The following is a 13,486-nucleotide window of genomic DNA, read 5'->3' as shown; positions in this document are numbered from 1 at the left end:
AAACTATATCCATTTAATATGGGGTACAAATCACACCATCTCTAAAGAAGACCTGCGATTCATTACTCAACATGACTAACTCCAGGTCTTCCAGGGGGACGTGACACCCTTGTGACAGTATGTCAAGGAACTTATATACAATATGCAGGGTGAATATACAGTATACAGTAATCCTTTGTGGCATGAGTAGAAATATGCTGAACATTGCTACTCACTAATTTACTGGAAATCCATTTCCACTAACAGATTTCTTATAGAGAAAACTCTGTGATAAACCTTTTACATCAGATTAGCAATTTTGGTTTCCACACATAAATCCCTATCAACCGGTGTTGTGTTTCCTGTTTATGTAGCTGATAATGCTGAAAGCACAGGAAGGTAATAGATAAAGTATGGGAGTTACTCCAGCAATTTATATAGTCCAGGAAGACAGTTTGGAAAAGGTCAGAGAGAGTTGTGCTAGCAATACACAATGGCTGTGCCCAAACTTATGTCTGCTTTGGCAGTGCTGCTGAGCATCGCATGTTGTGGTAAGTAATACCTCTCTATAATGGCACAAGTATCGGTACTGTCTAGCGTGTGTAAATGATGATAGAAGTGATATCTAATGTTGTGTATACATGTAATATTTTTTTTTCTTTCAATAGAGAGACATTTGGCTTCAAACAAGTTAATGTGTTTTTTTCAAAGCTATATGTGACACTTTCTGTATTATACTGAATCTGTAATTGTGTCCAAATAGTTTTTTTTCTATAATTGGAAATTATATAATATAGTAATTTAGATCTAGTAGTTTAACTCCAGGAGCTATCCTAACATGATAAAAGGAAAAATTCATCTTCACACACTTTTAGATCCTTTATAGTTAATTGGTAGCTAGAATATCAGTATGACAACTAGTGTTGAGCGATACCATCCGATACCCTAAAATATCGGATCGGATGGTATCGGCTCGATACGAAAAAAGTATCAGGTATTGCCGATTCCGATACCGGAAGTCCCATTCAAGTCTATGGGACTTCCGGTATCGGAATAAGAAAAACCCTTTTCTGTCCTTGTACAGCCTCTCGGGGGAGTGTACGGACCTTCCTGGGGTCTGTGCCGGCCTGCCGGGGGTCTGTGCCGACTGCCCGGGGGTCTGTGTGGACTGCCGGGGGTCTGTGCTGACTGCCCGAGGGTCTGTGCAGGCTGCGGGGGTCTGTACCAACTGTCCGGGGGTCTGTGCAGGCTGCGGGGGTCTGTACCGGCCTGCCGGGGGGCTGTGCCGGCCTGCCGGTGGTCTGTACCGACTGTCCGGGGGTCTGTGCAGGCTGCAGGGGTCTGTACCGGTCTGCCGGGGGGCTGTGCCGGCCTGACGGTGGTCTGTACCGACTGTCCGGGGGTCTGTGCAGGCTGCGGGGGTCTGTACCGGCCTGCCGGGGGGCTGTGCCGGCCTGCTGGTGGTCTGTACCGACTGTCCGGGGGTCTGTGCAGATGCCTGCTACCATGACGGTGATTGACACATTAGCCAATGATGGGACAGTAGTAGTCCCATCATCCGGCTAATGTGTTGAATGTAAAAAAATAAATACTACATACATGCTATATGCTACATACATACTACATATATACTACATGCAATCAACATACATACATACAACATATATACTACATGCATGCAACATGCATACTACATTTATACTACATGCATGCAACATACTTACTGCATATATACCACATGCATGCAACATGCATACTACATATATACCACATATATACTACATGCATGCAACATACATATATACTACATATATACCACATGCATGCAAGAATGCATGAAACATGCATACTACATATATACCACATATATACCACATATATACTACATGTATGCAACATACATACAGTCATGGCCAAAAGTATTGACACCCCTGCAATTCTGTCAGATAATATTCCGTTTCTTCCTGAAAATGATTGCAAACACAAATTCTTTGGTATTATTATCTTCATTTAATTTGTCTTAAATGAAAAAACACAAAAGAGAATGAAGCAAAAAGCAAAACATTGATCATTTCACACAAAACTCCAAAAATGGTCCGGACAAAAGTATTGGCACCCTCAGCCTAATACTTGGATGCACAACCTTTAGCCAAAATAACTGCGACCAACCGCTTCCGGTAACCATCAATGAGTTTCTTACAATGCCCTGCTGGAATTTTAGACCATTCTTCTTTGGCAAACTGCTCCAGGTCCTTGATATTTGAAGGGTGCCTTCTCCAAACTGCCATTTTTAGATCTCTCCACAGGTGTTCTATGGGATTCAGGTCTGGACTCATTGCTGGCCACCTTAGAAGTCTCCAGTGCTTTCTCTCAAACCATTTTCTAGTGCTTTTTGAAGTGTGTTTTGGGTTATTGTCCTGCCGGAAGACCCATGACCTCTGAGGTAGACCCAGCTTTCTCACACTGGGCCATAAATTATGCTGCAAAATTTGTTGGTAGTCTTCTGACTTCATAATGCCATGCACACGGTCAAGCAGTCCAGTGCCAGAGGCAGCAAAGCAACCCCAAAACATCAGGGGAGCTCCGCCATGTTTGACTGTAGGGACCGTGTACTTTTCTTTGAATGCCTCTTTTTTCTCCTGTAAACTCTATGTTGATGCTTTTGCCCTAAAAGCTCTACTTTTGTCTCATCTGACCAAAGAACATTCTTCCAAAATGTTTTAGGCTTTTTCAGGTAAGTTTTGGCAAACTCCAGCCTGGCTTTTTTATGTCTCGGGGTAAGAAGTGGAGTCTTCCTGGGTCTCCTACCATACAGTCCCTTTTCATTCAGATGCCGACGGATAGTACGGGTTGACACCATTGTACCCTCGGACTGCAGGGCAGCTTGAACTTGTTTGGATGTTAGTGGAGGTTCTTTATCCAACATCCGCACAATCTTGCGTTGAAATCTCTTGTCAATTTTTCTTTTCCGGCCACATCTAGGGAGGTTAGCCACAGTGCCATGGGCTTTAAACTTCTTGATGACACTGCGCACGGTAGACACAGGAACATTCAGGTCTTTGGAGATGGACTTGTAGTCTTGAGATTGCTCATGCTTCCTCACAATTTGGTTTCTCAAGTCCTCAGACAGTTCTTTGGTCTTCTTTCTTTTCTCCATGCTCAATGTGGTACACACAAGGACACAAGACAGAGGTTGAGTCAACTTTAATCCATGTCAACTGGCTGCAAGTGTGATTTAGTTATTGCCAACACCTGTTAGGTGCCACAGGTAAGTTACAGGTGCTGTTAATTACACAAATTAGAGAAGCATCACATGATTTTTCGCACAGTGCCAATACTTTTGTCCACCCTCTTTTTTATGTTTGGTGTGGAATTATATCCAATTTGGCTTTAGGACAATTCTTGTTGTGTTTTTTCATTTAAGACAAATTAAATGAAGATAATAATACCAAAGAATTTGTGTTTGCAATCATTTTCAGGAAGAAACTGAGTATTATCTGACAGAATTGCAGGGGTGTCAATACTTTTGGCCATGACTGTATATACTACATATATACTATATGCAACATGCATACTACATGCATGCAACATACTTACTACATATATACCACATGCATGCAACATGCATACTACATATATACCACATATATACTACATGCATGCAACATACATATATACTACATATATACTACATGCAACATGCATACTACATATATACTACATGCATGCAACATACATATATACCACATGTATGCAACATGCATACTACATATATACCACATATATACTACATGCATGCAACATACATATATACTACATGCAACATGCATACTACATGCATGCAACATACATATATACCACATTCATGCAACATGCATACTACATATATACCACATATATACTACATGCATGCAACATACATACAACATATATACTACATGCATGCAACATGCATACTACATATATACCACATATATACTACATGCATGCAACATACATATATGCTACATGCAACATGCATACTACATATATACTACATGCATGCAACATACATACATACTACATATATACCACATATATACTACGTGCATACTACATATATACCACATGCATGCAACATACATATATACAACATATATACTACATGCATGCAACATACATATATACAACATATATACTACATGCAACATACATACTACATATATACTACATGCATGCAACATACATATATACTACATATATACTACATGCAACATACATACTACATAGGCCGGTGAGTCTGACTTCTATACCAGGAAAGATCTTTGAACAAATTATTAAACAACATGTATGTCAATACCTGGATAAGAATGAAGTGATTAAACAGAGTCAGCATGGGTTTCTAACTAATAAGTCATGTCAGACTAACTTAATTTCCTTCTATGACGGTATCACTGATTGGGTGGATCAAGGAAATGCTGTAGATATAGTATATCTTGACTTCAGCAAAGCATTTGACAAAGTCTCTCATACAATCCTTATTGAAAAAATGACTAAGTATGGAATGGACAAGGCAACTGTTAGGTGGATTCATAACTGGCTTAGTGATCGGACCCAAAGAGTGGTCGTAAATGGCTGCACATCCAGTTGGAAGAATGTCTCAAGTGGGGTACCACAGGGCTCTGTCCTGGGCCCTGTATTGTTCAACATCTTTATCAACGATTTAGATGAAGGAATTGAGGGTAAACTGATTAAATTTGCTGATGACACAAAGCTAGGAGGGATAGCTAATACTAGAGAAGAGAGAGAGAGGATTCAAAAAGATTTAAATAAACTGGAGAAGTGGGCAGCAACTAACAGAATGGTTTTTAACAGGGAGAAATGCAAAGTACTGCATCTGGGCAATAAAAATGAAAAAAGCATATATAGAATGGGAGGAATAGGGCTAAGTGACAGCACATGTGAAAAAGACTTGGGTATACTAATAGATCACAGACTGAATATGAGTCAACAGTGTGATGCAGCAGCAAAAAAGGCAAATGCAATTCTAGGATGTATTAACAGAAGCATACAGTCTAGATCACGTGAAGTCATTATTTCCCTCTACTCCTCTTTGGTCAGACCTCATCTGGAATATTGTGTCCAGTTTTGGGCACCACATTTTAAAAAAGACATCAACAAACTGGAGCAAGTTCAGAAAAGAGCGACCAGAATGGTGACCGGTCTGCAAACCCTGTCTTATGAGGAAAGGTTGCAGGATTTGGGAATGTTTAGTTTGCAAAAGAGAAGACTGAGAGGAGACTTAATAGCTGTCTACAAATATCTAAAGGGCTGTCACATTGTAGAAGGATCAACTTTATTCTCATTTGCACAAGGAAAGACTAGAAGCAATGGGATGAAACTGAATGGGAAGAGACACAGATTAGATATTAGAAAAAACTTTTTGACAGTTAGAGTGATCAATGAGTGGAACAGGCTGCCACGAGAAGTGGTGAGTTCTCCTTCAATGGAAGTCTTCAAACAGAGGCTGGACAGACATCTGACTGGGATGATTTAGCGAATCCTGCTTTGAGCAGGGGGTTGGACCAGATGGCCCAGGAGGTCCCTTCCAACTCTACGATTCTATGATTCTATGATTCTATACATATATACTACATGCATGCAACATACATACATACTGCATACATACTACATATATACTACATTCATACTACATATATACCACATGCATGCAACATACATATATACAACACATATACTACATGCATGCAACATGCATACTACATATATACAACATATATACTACATGCTACTGTACATACATACTACATATATACTACATGCATGCAACATGCATACTACATATATACCACATATATACTACATGCATACTACATATATACCACATGCATGCAACATACATATATACAACATATATACTACATGCATGCAACATACATATATACAACATATATACTACATGCATGCAACATGCATACTACATATATACCACATATATACTACATGCATGCAACATACATACTACATACTGTATATACCACATGCATGCAACATGCAAACTACATGTATACTACATGCATGCAACATACATACATACTACATACATACTACATATATACTACATTCATACTACATATATACCACATGCATGCAACATACATATATACAATATATATACTACATGCATGCAACATGCATACTGCATATATACAACATATATACTACATGCTACATACATACTACATTTATACTACATGCATGCAACATGCATACTACATATATACCACATATATACTACATGCATACTACATATATACCACATGCATGCAACATACATATATACAACATATATACTACATGCATGCAACATACATATATACAACATATATACTACGTGCATGCAACATGCATACTACATATATACCACATATATACTACATGCATGCAACATACATACTACATATATACCTCATGCATGCAACATGCATACTACATATATACTACATGCATGCAACATACATACATACTACATATATACCACATGCATGCAACATGCATACTACATATATACTACATGTATTCAACATACATATTTACTACATACAATACATTCATACAATACATACATATAGACATACAGTACATATAACATAGAGTACATACTCACCATCACTTGTCACTTTGTTCCCCGAAGCCATTGTTATCTGTGGAATAAATATTAAAATAACAAACCACAAATATACTTACCCCTGATCCGCAGAAGTCCACGAGTGTCCCACGACGATCTTGCGTGGAGAATAGCAGCATCAGCTGATGCTACCGTTCTCTACGGGCTCCAGGAATCCAATGACGGGAGGTAGGTATCCTTCCGCACTGTATTCCTCCGCCACTGTAAAAAAAGTCCCTAGTCTCACTTTATGGCATTGCTGTGTGAGAAATTTATTTATCGTCATGGGACACTCGTGGACTTCTGCGGATCAGGGGTAAGTATATTGGTGGTTTGTTATTTTTATATTTATTCCACAGATGACAATGGCTTCGGGGAACAAAGTGACAAGTGATGGTGAGTATGTACTCTATGTTATATGTACTGTATGTCTATATGTATGTATTGTATGAATTTATTGTATGTAGTATATATGTATGTTGCATGCATGTAGTATATATGTAGTATATATGTAGTATGCATGTTGCATGCATGTGGTATATATGTAGTATATATGTATGTTGCATGCATGTAGTATATATGTGGTATATATGTAGTATGCATGTATGTATTATATATGTTGTATATATGTATGTTGCATGCATGTAGTATATATGTTGTATATATGTATGTTACATGCATGTGGTATATATGTAGTATGCATGTAGTATATATGTGGTATATATGTAGTATGTATGTTGCATGCATGTAGTATATATGCAGTATGTATGTTGCATGTAGTATATATGTAGTATATATGTATGTTGCATACATGTAGTATATATGTGGTATATATGTAGTATGCATGTTGCATGCATGTAGTATATATGTTGTATATATGTATGTTGCATGCATGTGGTATATATGTATTATGCATGTAGTATATATGTAGTATGTATGTAGTATGTATGTATGCTGCATGCATGTAGTATATATGTAGCATTTATGTTGCATGCAGTATATATGTAGTATATATGTATGTTGCATGCATGTAGTATATATGTAGTATATATGTAGTATGTATGTTCCATGTAGTATATATGTTGTATATATGTATGTTGCATGCATGTAGTATATATGTAGTATATATGTATGTTGCATGCATGTGGTATATATGTAGTATGCATGTTGCATGTAGTATATATGTATGTTGCATGCATGTAGTATATATGTAGTATGCATGTTGCATGCATGTAGTATATATGTTGTATGTATGTTGCATGTGTGTAGTATATATGTGGTATATATGTAGTATGCATGTTGCATGCATGTAGTATATATGTATGTTGCATACATGTGGTATATATGTAGTATGCATGTAGTATGTATGTAGTATGTATGTTGCATGCATGTAGTATATATGTAGTATGTATGTTGCATGTAGTATATATGTAGTATATATGTATGTTGCATGCATGTAGTATATATGTAGTATGTATGTTGCATGTAGTATATATGTAGTATATATGTATGTTACATGCATGTAGTATATATGTTGTATATATGTATGTTGCATGCATGTGGTATATATGTAGTATGCATGTAGTATATATGTAGCATGCATGTTGCATGCATGTGGTATATATGTATGTTGCATGCATGTAGTATATAACTATGTTGCATGCATGTAGTATATATGTTGTATGCATGTAGTATATATGTTGTATGTATGTTGCATGCATGTAGTATATATGTGGTATATATGTAGTATGCATGTGGTATATATGTAGTATGCATGTTGCATGCATGTGGTATATATGTAGTATGTATGTTGCATGCATGTAGTGTATATGTAGTATGCATGTTGCATGTAGTATATATGTAGTATGCATGTTGCATGCATGTGGTATATTTATCTAGTATGTATGTATGTTGCATGCATGTAGTATATATGTAGTATGTATGCATGTTGCATGCATGTAGTATATATGTGGTATATATGTAGTATGCATGTTGCATGCATGTAGTATATATGTTGTATGTATGTTGCATGTGTGTAGTATATATGTGGTATATATGTAGTATGCATGTTGCATGCATGTAGTATATATGTATGTTGCATACATGTGGTATATATGTAGTATGCATGTAGTATATATGTAGTATGTATGTAGTATGTATGTTGCATGCATGTAGTATATATGTAGTATGTATGTTGCATGTAGTATATATGTAGTATATATGTATGTTGCATGCATGTAGTATATATGTAGTATGTTGCATGTAGTATATATGTAGTATATATGTATGTTACATGCATGTAGTATATATGTTGTATATATGTATGTTGCATGCATGTGGTATATATGTAGTATGCATGTAGTATATATGTGGTATATATGTAGCATGCATGTTGCATGCATGTGGTATATATGTATGTTGCATGCATGTAGTATATAAGTATGTTGCATGCATGTAGTATATATGTTGTATGCATGTAGTATATATGTTATATGTATGTTGCATGCATGTAGTATATATGTGGTATATATGTAGTATGCATGTTGCATGCATGTGGTATATATGTAGTATGCATGTTGCATGCATGTGGTATATATGTAGTATGTATGTTGCATGCATGTAGTGTATATGTAGTATGCATGTTGCATGTAGTATATATGTAGTATGCATGTTGCATGCATGTGGTATATATGTAGTATATACAGTGGGGAAAAAAAGTATTTAGTCAGTCAACAATAGTGCAAGTTCCACCACTTAAAAAGATGAGAGGCATCTGTAATTTACATCATAGGTAGACCTCAACTATGGGAGACAAACTGAGAAAAAAAAATCCAGAAAATCACATTGTCTGTTTTTTTTTCATTTTATTTGCATATTATGGTGGAAAATAAGTATTTGGTCAGAAACAAAATTTCATCTCAATACTTTGTGATATATCCCTTGTTGGCAATGACAGAGGTCAAACGTTTTCTGTAAGTCTTCACAAGGTTGCCACACACTGTTGTTGGTATGTTGGCCCATTCCTCCATGCAGATCTCCTCTAGAGCAGTGATGTTTTTGGCTTTTCGCTTGGCAACACGGACTTTCAACTCCCTCCAAAGGTTTTCTATAGGGTTGAGATCTGGAGACTGGCTAGGCCACTCCAGGACCTTGAAATGCTTCTTACGAAGCCACTCCTTCGTTGCCCTGGCGGTGTGCTTTGGATCATTGTCATGTTGAAAGACCCAGCCACGTTTCATCTTCAATGCCCTTGCTGATGGAAGGAGGTTTGCACTCAAAATCTCACGATACATGGCCCCATTCATTCTTTCATGTACCCGGATCAGTCGTCCTGGCCCCTTTGCAGAGAAACAGCCCCAAAGCATGATGTTTCCACCACCATGCTTTACAGTAGGTATGGTGTTTGATGGATGCAACTCAGTATTCTTTTTCCTCCAAACACGACAAGTTGTGTTTCTACCAAACAGTTCCAGTTTGGTTTCATCAGACCATAGGACATTCTCCCAAAACTCCTCTGGATCATCCAAATGCTCTCTAGCAAACTTCAGATGGGCCCGGACATGTACAGGCTTAAGCAGTGGGACACGTCTGGCACTGCAGGATCTGAGTCCATGGTGGCGTAGTGTGTTACTTATGGTAGGCCTTGTTACATTGGTCCCAGCTCTCTGCAGTTCATTCACTAGGTCCCCCCGCGTGGTTCTGGGATTTTTGCTCACCGTTCTTGTGATCATTCTGACCCCACGGGGTGGGATTTTGCGTGGAGCACCAGATCGAGGGAGAATATCAGTGGTCTTGTATGTCTTCCATTTTCTAATTATTGCTCCGACAGTTGATTTCTTCACTCCAAGCTGGTTGGCTATTGCAGATTCAGTCTTCCCAGCCTGGTGCAGGGCTACAATTTTGTTTCTGGTGTCCTTTGACAGCTCTTTGGTCTTCACCATAGTGGAGTTTGGAGTCAGACTGTTTGAGGGTGTGCACAGGTGTCTTTTTATACTGATAACAAGTTTAAACAGGTGCCATTACTACAGGTAATGAGTGGAGGAAAGAGGAGACTCTTAAAGAAGAAGTTACAGGTCTGTGAGAGCCAGAAATCTTGATTGCTTGTTTCTGACCAAATACTTATTTTCCACCATAATATGCAAATAAAATGAAAAAAAAACAGACAATGTGATTTTCTGGATTTTTTTTTCTCAGTTTGTCTCCCATAATTGAGGTCTACCTATGATGTAAATTACAGACGCCTCTCATCTTTTTAAGTGGTGGAACTTGCACTATTGCTGACTGACTAAATACTTTTTTGCCCCACTGTATGTATGTTGCATGCATGTAGTATATATGTAGTATGTATGCATGTTGCATGCATGTAGTATATATGTGGTATATATGTAGTATGCATGTTGCATGCATGTGGTATATATGTAATATGCATGTTGCATGCATTTAGTATATATGTTGTATGTATGTTGCATGCATGTAGTATATATGTGGTATATATGTAGTATGCATGTTGCATGCATGTGGTATATATGTAGTATGCATGTTGCATGCATGTGGTATATATGCAGTATGTATGTTGCATGCATGTAGTATATATGTAGTATGCATGTTGCATGTAGTATATATGTGGTATATATGTAGTATGCATGTTGCATGCATGTAGTATATATGTAGCATGTATGCATGTTGCACGTATGTATGTAGCATGTAGTATGTTTTTTTTTTTTACATTCAACACATTAGCCGGATGATGGGACTACTACTGTCCCATCATTGGCTAATGTGTCAATCACCGTCATGGTAGCAGGCATCGCCCGATGGGACTTGTAGTCCCATCGGACGATGCCTGCATAGACCCCCGCAGCCTGCACAGACCCCCGGACAGTCGGCACAGACCACCGGCAGGCCGGTACAGACACCCGGCAGGCCGGTAGAGACCCCCGGGCAGGCCGGTACAGACCCCTGGGCAGTCGGCACAGACCCCCCGGAAGACCCGAACTGACGGCGCATCATGATGCGCACAGACCGCGCATCATGATGACGTCATTTCGACAGCCAATCAGAGACACAATAGTGGCTCATTGCATTATGGGAACTTCCGATTCCGATATCCGATATTGAAAAAATATCGGTACTCGGTATCGGAATTCCGATACAGCGAATATCGGCCGATACCCGATATTTGCAGTATCGGAATGCTCAACACTAATGACAACCATTTAACTGACAATTTCCATAAGGCTATGTGCACACATAGTTTTCGGTGGTGCGGATTTTCCCACACGGATTTTGGAAAAACCGCAGGTCAAAAAGACCTGCGGTTTGGGCTGCGGTTTAGCCCTGTGGTTTCACACCTCTACAATGAAGGAGATGTGAAACCGCAGCGGATTCCGCACAAACAATTGACATGCTACGGATTGTAACCCACAGCAAATCTGCGCTGAAAAATCGGCAGCATGTGCACAGCGTTTTTGGTTTTACCATTTGTATTGCCAACTGTTTAGCAATAAGGTTCGGATACGGCTTTAAAGAAGGCACCACTTGGATATAACACAATTTTATTATGCAATGATTAATTTAAATGATAGAATACCAAATTAATGGAATGTATGACAATGATATAGCAATTACGGAAAATAGAAAATGATATGATATTGCGTATACTTATATATATTCAGATTACAAAGGTTTTGGTACATATACTCACATCATAAAGAAGAATAGAAAAGAAACTTCACTAGGGGGCATTTACGTCATCTGTCCGGAAAATACATCAGCTGGAGAAGCTGTCAGCGAAGACAGAGAATGCTTCCTAGGATCCACACTGTGAAGAGCGTCCCCGTACACAGGTCCACAAGAGCTTCTGTCTCTTCTGGCTGCTTCCCAGCTTTTATATGCTTTAAACAAAGGCTTATTCAATATAATATTGGGTAAACATGAAAATACACAAGTTAGTTGTTTGATGTTCCAATCACATGACAGTGGCCACCTATCATGAATAAATAACATCAAACAAATCTTGTGTCTTCGGACTATTTACTCTTGCCCTGAAATTTACATATGATAAGAACAAAGTTTCCAACAACTTTCTATGACCAGAGCCCTAGCACAATATATATATATATTTCAGACTACGGTTAAAGAGATCTCTAAGATTGAATATACTATAATGGTTTCAGATCGCCAACTATATTTCTGGTTTTACATCAGGCTTCCCCAACTATATTTCTATAGCTTTATGTAAAAGAATCTGCAATTGTCTATATGCCTAGTCCACTTTTAACCCCCATATGACACAAATATCAGGTAATACTTTGTCAATATACTCGCACCATTCACTACTCTTGAAATTCAAGTAAGTCAACAGCGTATACAAAGGTTAATCCTTTCCAGTAATCCAGATTAAACATACTGTTTCAACAAGCATTGTCATTTAGTATACTCAACATTGTGTCACTGCGGGACTGATAAACTCACCACAGACAGAGGTCAAATAAACCTTAATGTTTTACAATGACAAACAGCAAACATAGATTCTCAAGATTGTCGCTGTAACCATTATCTTGTCTGTCTTGGTCTAGATGCAGTCTGTATATTTCAGGTTAATTTCAATATGGACTCCAAATAGGCCTTTTTATATAATTCACACTACACCATTGGAAACAATGGTACTGTACAACGCAGCAGAAACTGCTGTGGACCCGCAGGGCCAGAAACGCTGCGGACCCGCAGGGCCAGAAACGCTGTGGATCCGCAGCAGAATCCTCACCTTGTGCACATGGCCTAAGTGTTTTTCTCTTTGCTACATTTATCCTTGTGATTATGCAGCAGTCAGATGTTATG

The 13,486-nt window shown here is 38.3% G+C and overlaps 1 protein-coding gene across 2 annotated transcripts in view; it reads left to right on the top strand.

Annotated features, from left to right (window-relative positions):
- Window positions 1–422: 422 nt before the first annotated feature.
- LOC141048053 (serine protease ami-like) overlaps window positions 423–13,486 on the top strand; it is a 295,484-nt gene continuing 282,420 nt past the window's right edge. The window contains exon 1 of one of the 2 annotated variants that reach the window (XM_073543395.1): window positions 423–530. In XM_073543395.1, the coding sequence (XP_073399496.1) occupies window positions 473–530 (58 nt within the window). In that variant the 5' untranslated portion in view covers window positions 423–472. The remainder of the gene's footprint in view (window positions 531–13,486) is intronic. The other variant, XM_073543394.1, reaches the window with a different exon arrangement.

Source organism: Dendrobates tinctorius, unplaced genomic scaffold (assembly GCF_039654945.1).
Source record: "Dendrobates tinctorius isolate UK_male_01 unplaced genomic scaffold, ASM3965494v1 ptg000132l, whole genome shotgun sequence".
NCBI classification, from domain to species: Eukaryota; Metazoa; Chordata; class Amphibia; order Anura; family Dendrobatidae; genus Dendrobates; species Dendrobates tinctorius.
Note: the sequence above shows the minus strand (reverse complement) of the source record. Positions and strands in the feature narration are given on the sequence as shown.